At 44.4% G+C, this 21,069-nt stretch overlaps 1 protein-coding gene across 2 annotated transcripts in view; it reads left to right on the top strand.

Annotated features, from left to right (window-relative positions):
* P4HA3 (prolyl 4-hydroxylase subunit alpha 3) overlaps positions 1 to 17,031 on the top strand; it is a 40,574-nt gene extending 23,543 nt beyond the window's left edge. For both annotated transcript variants that reach the window (XM_052652726.1, XM_052652727.1), the window contains exons 8-13: positions 7,479 to 7,543; positions 9,761 to 9,920; positions 10,884 to 10,946; positions 13,924 to 13,992; positions 15,333 to 15,429; positions 16,427 to 17,031. In XM_052652726.1, the coding sequence (XP_052508686.1) occupies positions 7,479 to 7,543; positions 9,761 to 9,920; positions 10,884 to 10,946; positions 13,924 to 13,992; positions 15,333 to 15,429; positions 16,427 to 16,497 (525 nt within the window). In that variant the 3' untranslated portion in view covers positions 16,498 to 17,031. The remainder of the gene's footprint in view (positions 1 to 7,478; positions 7,544 to 9,760; positions 9,921 to 10,883; positions 10,947 to 13,923; positions 13,993 to 15,332; positions 15,430 to 16,426) is intronic.
* Positions 17,032 to 21,069: the final 4,038 nt, after the last annotated feature.

Genomic DNA, 21,069 nt, shown 5'->3' with positions numbered 1-21,069 from the left:
GCAGGAAGGTAAGGGAACCCAGGAGGACTGCTCTGCCATGTGGCTTGCAGTCTTGTTTATTTTGGTAATGGGATTAGTTTCCAGGTTGCCTCTGGGCAATCATTCTGACTCAGGGTCCTTCCTGGTGGTGCACACATTGCTCAGCCAAGATGGATTCCAGCAAGGAGGATTCTGGGAGGTGGTAGGACATGTGGTATCTCCATGTGAGATGAATTTTCCCAAATTCTTCCGGTTGGTGCTGTCTTACTAGTTTTGTGTTCCTTATCAGAACCTCCTATTATAAAATAACTCACACAGATGGTGCCTACAGAATAGGCAGTTACAGTTAGGGTTTCCTCTAACAGTAACAAGCAACCCCCAAATCTCAGGGAGGACAACAGCAGTAGAGGCTGGCTTGGTCCTCATGTTATGTGTCTGTCTTGTGCTGGTTGCTGCTCTGCCCCATGCTGTCTTTACTCTCGGACCCAGCCCAACAGAGCAGCCTCTGTCTGGAACATTGCCATCTCATGGGAGAGGAAAAAGGCAAAGATGGCAAGCTACTAGCTGGCTTGTAAAGCTTCTGCTTGGAAGCACCAGGCATTACTTCCATCCACATTTCCCTGCTTAAAGCAAGGCTTGTAGTGAACACTGCAGTCAGCTTGGCGGGTATATCTCCTTCTTCCATGGAGAAGGCTCTGCAGCCACTGTGCCAGGCTTTATGTTGATGGGGAGGGGAGTTAGTCCTCCAGAAAGCGTTGTTGTTATTCAGTCCCTCAGTTGTGTCCAACTCTTTGAGATCCCACGGACTGCAGCACACCAGGCTTCCCTGTCCTTCACAAATTCCTGGAGTTTGCTCAAATTCATGTCCATTGAGTTGGTGATACCATCCAGCCATCTCATCCTCTGTCATCTCTTTCTCCTCCTGCCCTCAATCATTCCCAGCATCAGAGTCTTTGCCAGTGGGTTGGCTCTTTGCATCAGGTGGCCAAGTATTAGAGCTTCAGCTTCAGCATCAGGCCTTCCAATGAATGTTCAGGACTGATTTCCTTTAGAATGGACTGGTTTGATCTCCTTGCAGTCCAGGGGACTCCCAAGAGTCTTCTCCAACACCACAGTTCAAAAGCATCAATTCTTCGGCGCTTACCCACTCCAGTATTCTGGCCTGGAGAATTCCATGGACTGTATAGTCCATGGGGTCGCAAAGAGTTGGACACGACTGAGTGACTTTCACTTTCACTTTCCAGCCTTCTTTATGATCAACTCTCACATCCATACATGACTACTGGAAAAATCATAGCTTTGACTAGATGGACCTTTGTCGGCAAAGTAATGTCTCTGCTTTTTAATATGATGTCTAGGTTTGTCATAGCTTTACTTCCAAGGAGCAAGCATCTTTTAATTTCATGGTTGCAGTGACCATCTGCAGTGATTTTGGAGCCCAAAAAATAGAGTCTGTCACTGTTTCCATTGTTTTCCCATCTATTTGCCATGATCTTAGTATTTTGAATGCTGAGTTTTAAGGCATTTTTTTCACTCTCCTCTTTCACCTTCATCAAGAGGCTTTTTAGTTTCTCTTTGCTTTCTGCCATTAGGATGGTATCATCTGCATATCTGAGGTTATTGTTATTTCTTCCAGCAATCTTGATTCCAGCTTGTGATTCATGTGGCCCAACATTTCACGTGATATATTCCATATATAATTTAAATAAGCAAGGTGACAATATATAGCTTTGACGTACTCCTTTCCCTATTTGGAACCAGTCTGTTGTTCCATGTCCAGTTTTAACTGTTGCTTCTTGACCTGCATACAGGTTTCTCAGGATGCAGGTAAGGTGGTCTGGTACTCTTATCTCTTTAAGAATTTTCCATAGTTTTTTGTGAGCCACACAGTCAAAGGCTTTAGCATAGTCAATGAAGCAGAAATAGATGTATTTCTGGAATTCTCTTGCCTTTTCTATGATCCAACAAATGTGTGCAATTTGATCTGTGGTTCCTCTGCCGTTTCTAAATCCAGACTTGTATATCTGGAAGTTCTTGGTTCACATACTGTTGAAGCCTAGTTTGAAGGTTTTGCCCAATTGTGTGGTAGTTTGAACATTCTTTGGCATTGCCCTTCTTTAGGATTGGAATGAAAACTGACATTTTCCAGTCCTGTGGGCACTGCTGAGTTTTCCAAATTTGCTGGCATATTAAGTGCAGCACTCAGTGAAACTATGAGCCATGCTGTGCAGGGCCACCCAAGATGGATGGGTCATAGAGGAGAGTTCTGATAAGATGTTGTCCATTGGAGAAGGGAATGGCAAACCATTTCAGCATTCTTGCCTTGAGAACCCATGAACATATGAAAAGACAAAAAGGTATAACACTGAAAGATGAACCCCCCAGGTCGGTAGGTGCCCAATATGCTACTGGAGAAGAGTGGAGAAATAACTCCAGAAAGAATAAAGAGCCTGAGCCAAAGCAAAAAATGATACCCAGTTGTGGATGTGTGTGATGGTGAAAGTAAAATCTGATGCTATAACCAACAGTATTGCATAGGAAACTGGGATGTTAGATCCATGAATCAAGGTAAACTGGAAGTGGTCAAACAGGAGATGGCAAGAGTGAACATCAACATTTTTGGAATCAGGGAACTAAAATGGACAGGAATGGGTGAATTTAATTCAGATGACCATTATATCTATGACTGTGGTCAAGAATCCCTTAGAAGAAATGGAATAACCCTCATAGTCAACAAAAGAGTTCGAAATGCAGTACTTGGGTGTAGTCTCAAAAATGACAGAATGATCTCAGTTCATTTCCAAGGCAAACCATTCAGCATCACAGGAATCCAAGTCTGTGCCCCAACCATTAATGCCAAAGAAGCTGAAGTTGAACAGTTCTATGAAGACCCAGTAAGACTTTCTAGAACTAACACCAAAAAAGATATTCTTTTCCTCATATGGTGCTGGAATGCAAAAGTAGGAAGTCAAGAGATACCTGGAGTAATAGGCAAGTTTGGCCATGGGGTACAAAATGAAGCAGGACAAAGGCTAACAGTTTTGCCAAGAGAACACACTGGTCACAGCAAACACACTCTTCCAACAATACAAGAAATGACTGTACACACAGACATCACCAAATGGTCAATACTGAAAATCAGATTGATTATATTCTTTGTAGCCAAAGATGGAGAAGCTCTACACAGTCAGCAAAAACAAGACCTGGAGCTGACTATGACTCAGATCATCAGTTCCTTATTGTGTAATTCAGACTTGAATTGAAAAAAGTAGGGAAAACCACTAAGCCATTCAGATATGACCTAAATGAAATCTCCTATGATTATATAGTGAAGTGACAAAAAGATTCAAGGGATCAGATCTGACAGAGTGCCTGAAACACTATGGACAGAGATTCATGACATTGTACAGAAGGTGGTGACCAGAACCATCCCCAAGAAATGCAAAAAGGCAAAATGGTTGTCTAAGGAGGCCTTACAAATAGCTGAGAAAAGAGAAGAGAAAGGCAAAGGAGAAAGGGAAAGATATATCCATCTGAATGCAGAGTTTCAAAGAATAGCAAGGAGAGATAAGAAAGCCTTCTTAAGTGAACAATGCAAGGAAATAGAGGAAAACAATAGAATGGGAAAGACTAGAGATCTCTTCAAGAAAATTAGAGATACCAAGGGAACATTTCGTGCAAAGGTGGGCACAATAAAGGACAGAAACAGTGTGGACCTTACAGAAGTAGAAGATATTATGAAGAGGTGGCACAAATACACAGAAGAACTGTACAGAAAGATTTCAATGACCTGGATAACCACGATGGTGTGATCACTCACCTAGAACCAGTCATCGTGGAGTGCGAAGTCAAGTGGGCCTTAGGAAGCATCACTATGAACAATGCTAGTGGAGGTGACAGAATTCCAGTAAGTTATTTAAAATCCAGGAAGTGTGGCAAATATTTAGAAAGGTCATGCCGTTGACCTCACTGCTATAAGTATATTGCCTCTTTACAAATGGCACATAAGACAGTTTCAGAATTCCTGTGTCAAAGCAGACATCATGCCCTTCATGGTGTGCTGTTTGCCCTGGCAGCCAGACAGTCATTCATCACTAGAACAGAGCGTGCTGTGTGCTAGATGCTGTACTGGGTTCTGGGCTGTTACACGGTTAAGTATTGCTCCTTCTGATTTCAGAGCTTCCTGAAGAAGGGGAAAGAGATATTTACAATGCACTGTGATACATCCTGTAATAGGTATTGGTGTTGTGCTACAGCAGCATAAAAATGAGAACCTTCCTCCAAGGGAAAGGCAGTCAGGTGAAGAGCAGATAGGGGCAGGGAGGGCAGGAAAAACAGAGGCTTCCCCGTGGATGTGAGATTCATCCGAGTGAAAGGTGACAAAGGATAGTCCAGGAAGACGGGCAGTCCGTGCGCAGGCCTGCTGTGTGGTGTTGAGAGAGTAGGGGGAAGCCAGGGGCTGAAGTGGGCAGGGGTGGGTGTGGGAGGTAATGCGAGATGCAGGGTGAGACACAATTAGAAGCTCCAGAAGTACCATGCTGGGGAGTTTGGATCTTATCCCAAAGCCAGGGGAAGCAGTGGGACAATTTGAAATTGGAGAGCGCCCTGATCAGGCCTGCAGATTTTGAGGGAGACTTTGGCAGCAGACATGAATTGGAGGAGAAGAATAGCAAAATAATTCCATCTAAAAGCCCTTCAGACGAGTCTGGAATCTTTGTACAGAAAGTTTTCGAAGCCATTAAGCTCCCCGTGAATTGGAACGATGTGTATTCAATATCTTTGGCTTCTCAGTGAGCCAGCGGCAGCGTTTGGCCTGAAGCTCCCTTTTCCTCAGGACAACTCTGTTGCTGTGGTTACAGGACAGGCGGCACACTTGGAGATGTTCATTTAATTCCCCATGGCCAGGTCATCTGTCTGGCATCCACAGACCTTGCCACACTCCCTTCCCCCAGAAGTGTCTTGCCAGGGTTGCTGGGCCCTGTCTCGCCTTTGGCTTGCCCAGGAACAAGTCCTGGGTGTGTGTGGTAGTGGCTGCCCCACGGGAACCAAGCCACCTCAGTGGCTTGTGTTGAATTTCTCTGCTCCTGTTCACTGTCTGTTTCTCAAAAAAGAATTTCTCTGCTCTCTCATCATTCCTCCCCCATCTGCATTCTGCCCATTCTTGAACTCAGTTGAAACTGGACACCTCTTTTCGCTTCCTAGCCCTTACCACTTGGCCCACTTTCACAGATGCTTTCAGTAGGAGCATTTTTTCCAGAGCACTTTTTGGGGCCACCTCCAATAACCTTCCTCGTCTCAGCTCAAGAGTTTTTGTCTCCAGTTGCTTGGTACTTTCATTTATCCTGCCATTTACGTGTTGTCTGGAGTTGCTAACAGTTTTGCGAGTTAGTCCCTCATCGCCCTCAGCCAGACTGTAAACTAGCAGGGGTCATATGTTGTCCTTGAATGCCTGGCCCTGTATTATGCCTGTTGCAGCTAGAGCAGTCTGCAGCCGGTCACTTGCAGCTGAGGCAAGCCCTTGCTTAAACTCTTTAATGGGTCCCTTTGCTCTCAAATGATAACAAAGCCCCTTGGCCTGGCTACCGCCACCCTTTCTGCAGATGCTCCCTTACACTGACACCCCAGAAGCACTAAACGAGTGTGTCTCCATGAACAGGCAGTGCTCTCACTGGCCTCCCCGCACACTCCTCTCTCCGCCAGAAGCACTCTTCCCTCGGCCTCTTTTCACCTGTGTGATTCCAGTTGTCTTTTGGGCATCCTGGGAAGCCTTCCTGTCCTTCATAAGAATGGCTGGTTGTTCCTTCCGTAACCCTGTACTTTTCCAGTAGGGCCCACTGAATGACTTATGGTTATCCTATATTGTGTTTACAATGTCTAGCACAGTGCTTAGAGAACAACCGGTGAGTATTTGTCCCCACAAATGAATGACTTGTGGATGCACGGTAAATAATTGTTATGCAGAGTGTATAATGCAGTATACAGATAATTTACACAAATAATTGTGTAAATGCAGTGTGGCTCTGGAAGGGAGCGCTGGCAGAGTGGAGTGGAGATTCTGTAGGATTTGTTTTTCAACCATTGATATTGTCCCAGAAGAGCAGCAGGGACTCTCTCCTCACTATGAAGGCTCGGGAGAGGAGCTAGACAGAGGACCACACAGAGACAGTATCAGTCACTTACCAATTCTCTGCATCCTAGCATTGTAGAGAGAGAAGCTGAGAAGGCCTCCAGGAGTGTGTTGTTCACATGCTGCATTTTATAGCTGAGGAAACGGGTCTAGGGAAGGGGAGGAGCCTTTTCCAAGGTTCTCTACCTGGTTTAGCAGCAGGAACGGTAATATTGTTGAAGCCTCTGAGAAAGGAAAGGGTGCCCTTTGTTGCTCCATGCTCTACTCTGACTGCACGTGAAGCACCAGGACTGTGTCGTTAGGCTCAAGACTCTGGTTCATTCACTCCTGGATGCATTTCACCAATATTTAGCACCTACTCCCTGCCTGGCCTATTCTGCACCCTCGAGATACAGCACTGAGAAAGGGCCAAGCGCTTGCCCTCATGGAGCTGACATTCTGGTGTCAGATGCAGGAGCAGACATCCTCATGTAGATACTTCTCTTTCTGTCCTTGGTACAGTATTTTTGCAATTAGAGGCTACTTTATTTAAAAGTAATTTAAAATTTCTATCCAAACATTCAGAACAAAATGGAGACATTCAGTTGAATTAGTGACTTCGGACCTGTTTGGTTGTTTTTTCCCCATAACAAAGGCAGCTGCAAGCAAAACAGATTTTGGTTCTCTGTAAGGAAGGGATTTTATCTGAATTGTTCAGAAGGAGCAGGCTGTCTCTGAGGGTAGCGTGTCCTGTCATTGTCATTTAATTTGACAAACACTAAAGTCAAAGCTTAGCTGACCCAGACACTGGGATATAAAGATGAATAAGAAATAACCCTTAGGGACTTCCCGGATGGTCCAGTGGTTAAGAATCCTCCCTGCAATGCAGGGGACATGGGTTCCATCTCTGGCTGGGGAACTGAGATGATCCCACATGCCATGAAGCAATAAACCCATGTGCCACAACTAGAGAATCTGCGTGCTGCAATGAAAGATCCCACATGCCGCAACTAAGACCCGACACAGTCAAATAAATAAATATTAAAAAAAAAAGAAACAGCCTTGTTTTTACAGAACTTACAGTCTTGTAGATGCAAAAGGGATTAAAAATCACTTTTATTTTAGTTCCAACAGACTTTTTTGAACATTTAGTATTTACCAGATATGAAGCTCAAGTTTACTGTCAACTCTGAGTTTTTATGTCACTTATTATTTTTTTATTTTCAAGATCAATAGCTATCACTAAATTAGTAGTGAGTGTAAAATATCCTTTAATTAAGGAGAAACTGGTGATTGTTAGGTTTATGCTAAGAGAGGGGAATGTCTATGCAAATTAGAGTCCTTCCCTTTGCGTGGTAACCACTTGGACTTTCTCTTACATCCTTCACACCAGTTACAGAGATCCGTGGTGGCGTCAGGTGAGAAGCAGTTACCAGTGGAGTACCGCATCAGCAAGAGGTAAGAGGGGTCCTTCCTTGGCAGGGACTCTGGTCACACCTGCTGGCCGCCCTGGCACAGATGACTAAAGGTCAGCAGCAGTCATTCAGGTGCCATCGGAGATTCCACTGGAGAACCTATATAGTTCAGGTTTATATCTGTGCATTCTTGCTGAGAGGGAGCAATATCCACTCCCCTCACCCAAGGGCCTTTCACAGGCTGTTACATGGTCTGAGGACTTAACTAGGAGACCATTAGGGGAAGAGCTGAAAAAGCTTCTAAGCCCTAGACCAAAAATTAAGTATGTAGTTGTTCTCCTAAGCAGGATTGCTTTTCCAGAAAGTCTCTATTCAAAATTTGACTTTACAGAATTCTAGTTCCACCTCCTGATTCATATTCAAAACGTGACTTGCCACCACTCAGGCAAGAGGGAAGGCCAGAATCTCTGGATCTGGTGGCTTCTCTAGAGGGGAAGATCCAGCCGCATTCCCTCCCCTCCATCCCTCACCAGCCCCACTGCAACCCTTGGTTTGCGCTCTAAGGACAGTATGGATGATACTGTAAGGGGAGGGTCCCCACCGGAGCCGTGGGAGACAGCGAGGACGTCCTTGGGGAGAGGCCAGACCTCAGGCTGGGTGGATGGTTTTGTAGTCTGGGAAGTGAAGTGAGTGATGAAAGCTTTGATTCAGAATCCTTTGGCTTAACTTACTTGGTCTGGTTTACATTAGGAAGTTATTTTCTAAGTTTGGGACCTTTTACATTAGGAAGTTATTTTCTAAGTTTTGAAAGATCCATATAACTTCAGCTTCATTGCTTTGCTAATCTTTCTGACATTGAGGTGTCAAGGGGAAAATTCCACTTTCTGTTCTGCTTTCAGGGGAAGGAGGTGGTATTCTCCTTACTTTCCAGGTAAAGAGACAGAGCCCCTCAGTCACCACCCCCACCCCCAGCCACTACATTGCACTCATTTGAATTGGGGTTCTGCCCTCACAGGGCTTCCCAGTGGCTCAGATGGTAAAGAATCTGCCTACAATGTGGGAGACCAGGCTTCAGTTCCTGGGTGGGAAAGGTCCCGTGGAGGAGGAAATGGCTACCCACTCCAGTGTTCTTGCCTGGGAAATCCCATGGACAGGGGAGCCTGGCGGGCTACAGTCCATGGGGTTGCAGAGTCAGATACGACTGAGTGACTAACCTTTCACTTTCTGTCCTCACAGCTTCACTAGAACTTCTCCCTCAAAGGTCACCAGTGAATTCCTAATCACTAAATTGTTTTCCTGCACAGAAACCTCCACTGACTCTTCGTTATCCACTAAGACCAGATTCCTGAACCCAGGGTCCTCAGCTTACGCAACGTGCCCTGAGCCTGCTCTTCTAGCCTGATTTCCCGTTACTTCTCTCATAGACCAGATGCTTTCATGTTGATATATGTCACCCCGCCGCATCTGCACCTACACTATTTGTTCAGCCTGAAATACCCCTATGTTTTTTGTATCTATTGAAATTTTATGGACCCTTCAAAATTTGGCCTATATATCCATCTTACTGCCATGCCAGTCAAAATTAACATCTCCTTCCTCTGTGCTCCTCAGGACTTTAGAGGCTGGTTCTCATTTTTCTACTTCGATTTATACTCATTGTATTTGTGTATATTTGTGTGTCTCTTCAAATGAGCTCTTTGAACACAGAAGCTTTGTCTTGAGTACCTTTGTAAACCTTAGCTCCCACAGCATAGCACTATGCCTGCACTCTATACAAAGGAATAAACAAATTAATCCATCATTTATAGACCCGGATGTGCCGGGATACTTCCCTTAAGAGCCCTCACCATCTCCCTAGGAGACTCACTGGTTTGCTTCCTTACTTCCCAGGGACCTACATTCTGATCCCAAATCCTCCACTTTATCAGAACCTCAATAAGACATTCAGGAAAAAAGACTGAACTTTGCTGTTTGGCCTTTGACCTATCATGGTTTGTCTTGGAGTAGAGCAGAAGAACAGAGATTTTTCTGCATTTTACAGCAATCACCAGCTTACAGCCTACAAAGCATTTTCATAAGCATCGTCTGTCATGATCTTCATAAGTCTCTGTAATAGATATTATCACCCCCGTTTGATGGATGAATGCATTTCCTGTCCTCCCTGCCTGCCTTCCTTCTGGCAGTTGACATCATTCATTCATTCACAGTTAGTCATTTCTGGCATCAGATCACTAATGCTTCAACTTGTGGTGTGTTTTAGTGCCTGGCTGAAGGACACTGTTGACCCAGTGCTGGTGACCCTTGACCATCGCATTGCTGCCCTCACGGGCCTTGATGTCCAGCCCCCCTATGCAGAGTATCTCCAGGTGGTGAACTATGGAATTGGAGGGCACTATGAGCCTCACTTTGATCATGCTACGGTAACTATGGGGTCAGTGACCATCTCCTGGGGGTAGGGAAAGAGGGTATTATTTATTTCTCTGAGGCAGAGCTCTAATAGGGCCCCCAGGGAACATTGAAATCTTAGAACAAAGGTTCATGTTCTAGGTAGATCTGAAAGTCTTAGTTTCAAGCTGATAGCTGCTGACTCATCTTTTTACTAAAACTCATTGAAAAACACTCCTACAATGACTGGATTTTATGACATGTAAATTATATCAGTTAAGCTCTTCTGTAACAAAATAATATGTCTCTTTGGCAAATAATTAGGAATTCCAGTCTTATTACTTGGCATGTTTACAGAATAATTATCTGTAACATTTTATATATTATTTCACTAAAAACCTGAAGATACAATGAACCACCAGTCCTTTCACTGAAAAGTGAAAGTGAAAGTCACTTAGTTGTGTCTGACTCTTTGCTACCCCATGGACTGTATAGGTCAGAAGGCTGGAGTCAGTAGCCTTTCCCTTCTCCAGGGGATCTTCCCAACACAGGGATCAAACCCAGGTCTCCCACATTGCAGGTGATTCTTTACCAGCTGAGCCACAAGGGAAGCCCAAAAATACTGGAGTGGGTAGCCTATCCCTTCTCCAGCTGCTCTTCCTGACCTAGGAATTGAACTTGGGTCTCCTGCATTGCAGGCGGATTCTTTACCAGCTGAACTATCAGGGAAGCCTTTCCCTACTAACAAGCAATTTAGTTTGATTAGTATACAATTCACTTATATGTGTATCTAATAAATTGGTAAAAGGAAAAAAAGTATACTGAGTAACTGCCAGCCAAGACAGGCACATACGTGACCAGGTATAGCTCAAGCTCTCCCCCGTCTGGGACTCCCCCATTTTTCTCCTCCCTGTATTGTGGTGGAATACTTGGTACCTTCTGGTTGTTGCTCTGGTGCCTTCTGCATAAAATAATGATGTGTTCTATTTTTGTCTCAGTCACCAAGCAGCCCACTGTACAGAATGAACTCGGGGAACCGGGTCGCAACATTTATGATCTATGTGAGTCTTCCTCTGGAGGGACTGGGGTTTCTTAATGATTATTCCTCTCTCTCTTATTTTATGGTTTTCAAAGCAATATAAGATACTGATTTTATGTGATATTCACAGCAGAAAAAAATCTCCAGGATGTTTGTAAATTTCATATAGCACTCTCATTAGGCACCATAGGAGGAATAAAAAAATACATGTCAGCTCCTGCCCTCAAAGAACTGACGTTATGTAGACCTAACTGTGACCTTGTCGTTGGCTGTGATTAGGAACAACACAGGAAGGGGATGTGGTTCTCTTTCTTTGAGGTCCCATAGACTACTTGCTGTTTAAAAGCATGGAGCTTTTAAAGGTCCATGATGAGGTCGTGGAGCTGTGAGGGTAAGAGAGGAGAGAAATGAAGCAGCTGAGATTATGAGAAGGAAGAACAGAGATGCCTACAGAGAAATTCAATAAGTGTGGCTCTCTCATATGTAATGATAATTTTCTTATCTCCTTATAAAGTCTTCAGTTAACTCTACATTACTCCCCCTTAAAACAGTAAATTGGCCTCTTCTCCTAGTTTCTGACCTGACCCTATAGAATTTGGACCCGGTCTTTATTATCTCACCGATCCTCTTCCTGTCAGATCATGTGGTTTTGCCTCCTTCTCTTTGGACAAGTCATAATATCAGTCATCTGTCATTTAAAGCATAAGAGGTGTATTATAATGTTAAATATAAATGCTCTACATCGCGGCCTAGGATGAGGGCCTGGTTTCAGGCTCGTTAGAGTAGCAGACACCCCAGCCTAGCACCCCCCCTTTCCTTAGCCCTGTATCTGGTCTCCACGGTGCAGCCAAGAAAGGACAGACGCCAGCACTCTATAGTCTTATTGCTGGCAATCCCAACGTGGCTTTTTTCACATGGCTCGGTTTTCACTTTCTGCAAAACTGGAAAGCTGCCACTGCCAGTGGTGTCTGGCCTCTTGTGGTCATTCTGAACATTCTGATCAGGAGGAGGGATGGCTGACGTCAGCTCTCCGGGCAGGGCACATGGCTTGGATCAGCAGCTAGTGCATCTCTGGTTGATGACTCAAGCTGGCATGGGAGGTCACAATCTGTGAAGTCATAGACAGTTGATGTCTTTGGACATCAACCAAAGAACAGGACGTCCAGGGGCCACAATCTCTCTGTTCTTTATCCCCCTAGTGTCTTCTGCAGCTGACTCCCTGACTACAGAGGCCTGGTTACCATGGTAAGGATAGCACAGATGCAGGAGTCCAGCAGTTTTAAATGGCAAATGCAAGTGTGTCTGTGTTTGGATTTTAAGCCTCTGATACATAGTGGAATGGCATATGTTTGGATTTGGAGTCAGTTGGCCAGATTCAGGTTCTGCCACTTAACATATGGCCTCAGCACAACTCACAATTCTCTGAGCTTGTTTTCTTGCTCTGCACCTCCTCACAGGGCTGTCAGGAGGACCTGATGAAGTCAGGTGAGGGGATATCTCTCTGTGAAGTTTCATACAGTATGTTTTTATCGTTCTATCCTAGAAAGCAAGTATAGGATTCCATGAAAGGGACTGTGGGACCTAGGAAATGATAGCTTATTCCCAGTTCTTTCATTTTCAGATTAGGGTTAAGACCATCATAAACATTTCTGAAGACAAGAGATAAGGTTTGTGGAGAATATTAAGAATAATATTATAGGGGGAAAATAATCTTTAAGAAGTAGAGGATTGAGTTGAAATCAGGTTAGTGATTTTCTGCTCAGACTGGATATAAGATCAGTCCCAGTACAAAGCAGTGGAAGGTTTACAGAGGGAAGATTTCCCTGCCCTCCACCAAGCTCACAATCCATGCCCTGCTCTGGAGCCTCTCTGCACACTGATCCAATTCTCTTCAATCTGTTGTTTGAGTCCTTCCACCCCACTGTGCTATGACACCACAGGTAGTGTGCAAGAGTGCCATATAGTGGTTACCAGCAGTGTCTTTGTAGTCAGATAGCATTGCCTCAGCTCTAGTCCTGGCTTGGAGTTATGTGACCTTTTGTAAACCACTCAGTCTCTGAGACTTGGCTTCCTTATCCCTAGACTGTGAATAACAACAATCCTATCTAAGGATGATATATTTGTTGTGAGGAATAAGGACTTAGTATGATGCCTAACGTACGGTCATCGCTCAATAAATGTCAACTATTATAGTTAAACTATAAAAGTGTTTTTTTTTTTCCTGAATGGTAAGATGATGAATAATATAAAGTATTTTAAAGTATTTTCCAGTATTTTTCAAAGTGTTTAGGTTGTGTATTCTTTGAAAATCAGTAAAAAACTCTTCAAATTAAGTAAACATATCTATAATTCTAGGATATACCAGTGGTGAAGCTCTTTAGCTGAGGTTACCTGGAGAGGGTCTGAGTGATCTGGGTAAGACACCAAAGGGGCAATCAGTAGTTCTATGAAGCCCAGCTTTCAAAACAGCAAGTGTTCTGTAAGCCATTGGTCATGATGCATTACTAGGCTGTGAAATCAATTTAGTGGATCTGGTCAGCATTTAAGAAATCTGAACTAGAAGAGAATAAAATAAAATTGAAAATAACAGACAGTATCTCACGTAGTAAGAATGTTCTATGAAACTTAGGGACATGTCTGTGTGTCTTGGGCTGTGATATAAACTAAATTTCTTCCTGAGGGTCTCAAAGTTTGGACCTACTCATGGTAACCCTCAATAAGGATGTTAGCTGGAAGGATAAGGATGTTAGCTGGAAGGGTAAAGAAAGGGGGGATTTCTAAATGTTGTCCTCTCGTGGCCATGCAGGCAAACACTGATGCCACTGAGTAGGCTGTCTTCATTCCTAAATTGGGTGATTGTCTTTCCATAAGTATTGCTCCTAGAGTCGAAAGAGGGGCACACAGGAGGGAAATTTATGCAGAAATGACATCAGATGTCACAGGGAGCAGAGTAAGGCAGTCGGGCTACTTCAGCTCTGGCTTTCCCTCTGGCCTTGTAGTTGAGCTCGGTGGAAGCCGGAGGAGCCACAGCCTTCATCTACGGCAACTTCAGTGTTCCTGTGGTCAAGGTGAGTGTGGGTCTGATGCCAACGGGTGATTTTTAGGATTGTTCAAACTAACATCTCAACTTTCATGCTGTCTGTGCTTGCATGCCTGTCCTGGGAGGGGGGCAAAAAAGAGGTCTTTCTTGATTTCCAGAATCAAAGATAGTTCCTCAGTTTTCTTGACTACTGCATTTACTTGTATCTCTATTTTTTTTTAATCTTATTTACACTTGTATTACAAACAGATGATGTATTACAAGTAGATGCCTTCCTATTACAGTAGAACTCCTCAAAGGTGAGAAATCTTTTATTCCTCTTCAGAATCTCAGCAGCAACTGGTCCCTTCAATCATTCTTTCAGTAAATACTGGGGGCTAGAGGCACTCAGAGTACAGAGGAAAGGTCATAGTCCTTGCCTCCAGGAGCTCACGGAGAGGTTAACAGGCAGTAATGGAATATACTGCAAGAAGAGCTAAAAAGTCAAGCAAGGCATTAGAGGAGGGCCAATGTGGTAAGAGGTTTAATGAATGAGTATCTCCCCCAAATTTCAGAGCAATCAATCAATCAATCAGGGATGACAGCCCTTAATTACTTCAGGAATGAAATGAAGACAAATAATTGAGATCATGCCTTCTAGCACTTAGCACAGTGCCCAGCACATCCTAAGCATTCAATAAGTAAATGCCGGGTGTTTAGCAAAATTCAGCGGTTTGGCCAGGGATAAAGTAAGTGTGTAGGAGAGAAATCTGAGTATAAGAGGTAGAAAGAATATAGATTTGGAGTCAGAACACTTGGGTTTGAGTTCTGACATTGATCCTCCTTAGTTACATTATTTAAAGCCCCTAAGCCTCAACTTCCTTTCTGCTAAGGTGGAAATGACAATGATGCCTGCTTCCTGGGGGTGTTATTAGGAAGTGCCTAAGAAAGGCTAAGCATCAGAATGAAGTTCTTAGTTGTGTGAGGAATATTTTGCCCCCCCTTGTGCTTTTTGTTGAGTGCCTGGCCTCAGTGATCCCGTGACACCCTGTGCTCCCCTTTCCCCTGGCACCTGTCAGTCTCCTCCTGGTTTGTTTTTATGTCTCTCTCCCAAGAGACTATGAGCTCCCTGAGAGCAGAATTGATCATGATTTGTCTCTGCATCCACAGGGTCTGGAGAAGGGCAGGGCCCTCAGTCAGTAAGGCATCAGTGAATGAGTCAATGGCAGCTTGTCTACCATTTTGTGCCATTTTATGTATTCCTTGCCTCCATCTGCATGGACGGGTTTCTTGGTTAATGACATGCATACATTTGTCCTCAGTCAGGTGCTTCCCTAGCACTGAGACTCTGGGCTGATCTTGCCTGGGGCGGGGTCTGCTTGCTTTCAGAATGCAGCTCTATTTTGGTGGAACCTGCACAGGAGTGGTGAAGGGGATGGTGACACACTTCATGCTGCCTGCCCTGTCCTGGTAGGAGATAAATGGGGTAAGGCCTGCCTTTCTGGGCATGGGAAAGGGATGAGGGGTTCAGGGGAAAGTGAAATAGGGGTTGGATAGAACATAACATAGCCTGTCATTCCAAAAGCTTCGTAACAGGGACTTCCCTGGTGGCCCAGTGGTTAAAACTCTGAGCTTCCATTGCAGGGGCCCTGGATTTGATCCCTGGTCTGGGAACTAAGATCCCACATACTGTGTGGCAAAAAGAAATAAAGAAGAAAATTTCTTGAACTGAATAAAAATGAAAATACAACAAATTAACTTTAAAAAAATTAAACAGAAAATAGCAAAATTAGGGGGAAAAAAGCTTCATAGCAATGCCACATTATACTGAGGTGATCAGATTCTGGGCTAGTGGCCACCAGTACCTTAGGAACCCATAAAGGGGAGGCTTCTGTCCTATAGCAAGTGTCAGTAAAAGTTGACTGGCCTGACCAGACAGGCCCTGATTCCTCAGGACAGCTAAAGAAGAATCAGTGCAAAGTCCCACTCCTCTGTTCCAAGGAGAAAACCATCAGGTGCTTTCCCGTAAGGAGAGGTCAAAGAAAGAAGAGATAAGTAAGGGACACACTCACGTCATACATGTGTCCACGAGAACTTAGCTCTTAAGACAGAAAAAGTAGAAGAGGGACTCTTGTGCTGAGGTGGACCTGACCAGGGGGGTCCATGCCTTTTCTCTCACTACCCTGAAATGGTACCCTGTGGGAGGAGGGGCTTTCAGGAGCTACATGAAGGGGAAATGACCACAGTACCCATGGGTTTGAAAATTAAGTCTCTAGTAGATAGGACCTGTGGGGACTTTTTCCAGGGACCACTGCCCTTCTTGCTCGTTACTGCTACTGGAAGCAACATCTTGTAGTCTGTGACAGGCCTGGGACCAAGGTAAGGCAAGCGAGTCCCCAGGGGTATGGAATTTCATGACCCTGTGAGTATTGCCTCTGTCTGATCTGCTGAGCCTGCTCCTCTGCCTCCCCGTTCTCCCTCAGTGGCCAACAAGTGGATACACGAGTACGGACAGGAATTCCGCAGACCCTGCAGCTCGAGACCTGAAGACTAAAGTGTTGGCAGAGAGAAGCTGGAGGAGGCCTTCGGCTTTCCAAAGAAGCCAGAAGTAAAAAGCTAGGGTAAGAGAGCAGAAAGGGGAGCAAGCTTCTGGAGGAGGCCCTTGTCAGCACTGTCTGTTCCTTGCAAATGGGAGACAAGGAAGTAGTCTCTAGCAGGGACATTGTTTCTCCTCAAGCTATGACTCATAGCAGAATGAACAAGACAAAGGAGGGGGCCCGAAGGCTGGAGAGAGAAGTTTCTGGAGCTCAGACTCTCTTTTGGAAACAGGGCCTATCAACAGTCTCCAGGGTTTGGTCGGTGGGGCCTTCGCCACTTGAGCCTTGACCACAGGGGCCCGGAGTGGCAGTGAGGCCCCTGCAGCCGACGCCTGACTCCCACGTGCCCTTCTGCCCACTGACTCCTGCTGAAGGCTAAGCAGGGGGTGTCTCTGTATCAGGAGTGTACCTCATGTGATGACTTTTTTAAAGCAGACAGTAACTTTTTTAAAAAATATGATTTTTAAATATAGCCATTAAAATGTTTTAATAGTCATAAAAACTGTTTACAGATCATTTTTCACAACCATGAACATTCTTATGGTGTAACGTTATGTGAAAACAGCAGAGCAGAATGTTTTATTTATGTATAATCTCATCTTGGTTCATCTCCCACCACTCCCCGCTCAGTGCATTCCAGACGCATTCTATTTCTTAAAACCGACATTGGTCCCACTCTTCAGGTCTTTGCACTCACTGCTGCCACCGGGGCTGAGCCCTCCTCATCATTCCACTCTTGAATCAGTGTCACTTCAGAGAGAACTTCTCTGACACCCATTCTTCTAGCCATTTTGTTCACATAGGTCAACTTTATTTTCTTCCTAACACTTTTCTCAAAGTTACTTTATTCATTTAATTGTGGTCAGTTGCCTGCCCTGCATGGTGAGTGCTTTAAGACCCCTCTCTGCTTTGTAAATGCCTCACTCAATTTTTCAGTATTTGTTTATTTGCCTGGCTGCTTGCACTCCTTATACCTCTTGGTATACCCCCGGAAAAAGGTCTGTTTCAAATAAGTAGGCATTCAGCAAATATTTTTGGATAAATGAGTAAGAAGGCCTCCTTTGAGCTATGCTTTGGAGGATGGGTAGGATTCTTATAGGCAGAGTCTAATGAGGAGCAGCACTTCCCAGCAGGACTGGCGTGAGCTAAGGCTGCAGTGATGAGTGACTGATATTTGAGCACTTGTGCAAAATGAACATTCTAGGCAACGTGGCTGTTTCCTCAACAGGAGATGGGGGTGTGTGTTGTGCTCACAGAGAAGCCACACAGGTAAAAGGCTAGATGCTTAGAGGCTGTGCTGCCTCTGCCCCCTCCCTGTACCACACACGCCAGGATTTCTGCCTCCCAGAGCTCCGTGGGCCCCGAGGGAAAGGTCCTGGTGTGCTGATATCCGGGGTCCAGCAGAGCCTCTGTGAGCACCTGTCACCAATAGTTCCGCTGAGTGCATCAGGACTCTGGAAGCCGTCTTACTAAATTACTGCCACATAAGTGAGCAAAAACACTTTCCCCCTCCCCTTCTGAGTTCTTAGGAGCTCTGAGTTCTTATAGAGGTTCTGAAACCTCTATAGTAAAAGACATTAACAGGAGGAACATAAAGAAGTTTATTAACATGTATATATCATGTATACATGGGAGATACCCAAGGGAAAATGAGTAATTTCCTGAGGTGGCTTAGAACTCAGGATGAAATACTGTCTTAAGAGAGAAAGGAAAGAGGGGAGGTAAGCCGCTTAGATTTTTAGGAACAATGAATAGTCCTTAGAAAGGGCCCACAGATGGGAGATACGATAGTGATTGTCTGGGCGTGGTGTCCACTTGTGGTCTCGTCTCCTGTGCAGTTTTCCTTGGTTGGTAAAACTCTCGAGGGAATTTCAGACAACTGAGTTCCTTTTGGAGCATCTGCCTTCAGGCTGGTGAGGGGAGTTTAGAGAAAAGGGTGCAGCTGTGGGGTCCCAACAATGCTTAGTATGTAGGTAGCTATTTCTAAATAGGACTGACCGTGGCTTGGTGCATAGCTTGTTTATAATTTTGCTTTTCTTTCTTGCACTGTTCTTCGGCCATTTTTCTAACAGCTTTCTCTCCAAACTGGGCTCCTGGTGTTGCAATTGTATCCTCACAAGACTTGCTCCAGGGAAGATTATTTACGTTAATGACTGTTAACATTGTCAGTAGTAACATACTAACCACGTACTCTTGGCCAGGCACTGTGCTAAGAACTGAGGTAGGTGTACTTGCCTCCTTCAAGCCTCACAATGAACAGGTACTATTATCTCCCCTTTATAGATGAGGGAAACTGAGGCAGAGAATATATAACTTGCCTGAGGTTACATAGCTATAAAGTGGCAGAGGCAGTAGTCAAAATACAGGTGTCTCCCCAAAGATCTCTTTTTCAAAATTTCTTTTAAAAATTCACACAACACTGTAAAGCAACTATATTCCAATAAATTTTTATAGCAATGAAAAAAATTTTTCATTGAAGTATAGTTTCAGGTATACAGTGAAGTGATTCAGTGACATATGTGTCAGTGATTCAGATTCTTTTCCCTTATAGATTATTACAGGATATTAACTATAGCTCCCTGTGCTGCACGGTAGGTCCGTGTTGGTGATCTATTTTATCTATAGTAGTGTGTATATGTTAGCCGCAGACTCCTAATTTACCCCCCACCCTTTTCCCCTCTGGTAAATAAGCTTCTTTTCTATGTCTGTGAGTCTGTTTCTGGTTTGTAAATAAGTTCTTTTGTATCATTTTTTTAGGTTCCGCATATAAGCAGTATCATGAGATATTTGTCTTTCTTTGCCTAGGTTACTTTACTTAGTATGATAATCTTTAAGTGCATCTATGGACTAGAAAGAAATAGAAAATATGAATTACCAATTCCTATTCACCAGCACTTAAACAAAATTCTCCAAGCCAGGCTTCAGCAGTACGTGAACCGTGAACTTCCAGATGTTCAAGTTGGTTTTAGGAAAGGCAGAGGAACCAGAGATCAAATTGCCAACATCCACTGGATCATGGAAAAAGGAAAAGAGTTCCAGAAAAACATCTATTTCTGCTTTACTGACTATGCCAAAGCCTTTGACTGTGTGGATCACAAGAAACTGTGGAAAATTCTGAAAGAGATGGGAATACCAGACCATCTGACCTGCCTGTTGAGAAACCTGTATGCAGGTCAGGAAGCAACAGTTAGAACTGGACATGGAACAGACTGGTTCCAAATAGGAAAAGGAGTATGTCAAGGCTGTATATTGTCACCCTGCTTATTTAACTTATATGCAGAGTACATCATGAGAAATGCTGGGCTGGAAGAAGCACAAGCTGGAATCAAGATTGTGGGAGAAATATCAATCACCTCAGATATGCAGATGACACCACCCTTAAGGCAGAAAGTGAAGAGGAACTCAAAAGCCTCTGATGAAAGTGAAAAAGTTGGCTTAAAACTCAACATTCAGAAAACGAAGATCATGGCATCTGGTCCCATCACTTCATGGGAAATAGATGGGGAAACAGTAGAAACAGTGTCAGACTTTATTTTGGGGGGCTCCAAAATCACTGCAGATGGTGACTGCAGCCATGAAATTAAAAGATGCTTACTCCTTGGAAGGAAAGTTATGACCAATCTAGATAGCATATTCAAAAGCAGAGACGTTACTTTGCCAACAAAGGTCCGTCTAGTCAATTACGGTTTTTCCGTAATTGGTCATGTATGGATGTGAGAGTTGGACTATGAAGAAAGCTGAGCGCTGATGCTTTTGAACTGTGGTGTTGGAGAAGACTCTTGAGAGTCCCTTGGACTGCAAGGAGATCCAACCAGTTCATTCTAAAGGAAATCAGTCCTGGGTGTTCTTTGGAAGGACTGATGCTAAAACTGAAACTCCAATACTTTGGCCACCTAACGCGAAGAGTTGACTCATTGGAAAAAGACTCATGCTGGGAGGGATTGGGGGCAGGAGAAGGGGACAACAGAGGATGAGATGGCTGGATGGCATCACCGACTCAGACATGAGTTTGGGTGAACTCTGGGAGTTGGTGATGGACAGGGAAGCCTGGCGTGCTGCAGTTCCTGGGGTCGCAGAGTCAGACACGACTGAGCAACTGAACTGAAACTAATCAGTGTAAAACTCCCAACAGAACTCCCAGGTGGCACCAGTGGGAAAGAGCCCGCCTGCCAGTGCAGGAAACATTAAGAGACATGGGTTTGATCCCCAGGTCAGGAAGATCCCCTGAAGAAGAGCACAGCAACCCACTCCAGTATTGTTGCCTGGAGAATCCCATGGGGACAGAGGAGCCTGGTGGGCTACAGTCCCTAGGGTCAGACAGGACTGAAGTGACTTAGCACACACGCAGTACACACGCAGCAACAAACAAGTCCAGCACCAGATGCCATCACAGGCAAATTCTACCAAACATTTAAAGAGTTAACACTTATCCTTCTGAAACAATTCCAAAAAAACTGCAGAGGAAGGAACACGTCCAAGCTCATTCTATGAGGCCACCGTCACTATGATACCAAAACCAGACAAAGATA

The sequence above is a fragment of the Budorcas taxicolor genome, chromosome 15 (genome assembly GCF_023091745.1).
Source record: "Budorcas taxicolor isolate Tak-1 chromosome 15, Takin1.1, whole genome shotgun sequence".
NCBI lineage: Eukaryota > Metazoa > Chordata > Mammalia > Artiodactyla > Bovidae > Budorcas > Budorcas taxicolor.
The sequence above is the reverse complement of the archived record's forward strand: the minus strand, read 5'-3'. Positions and strand labels throughout refer to the sequence as shown.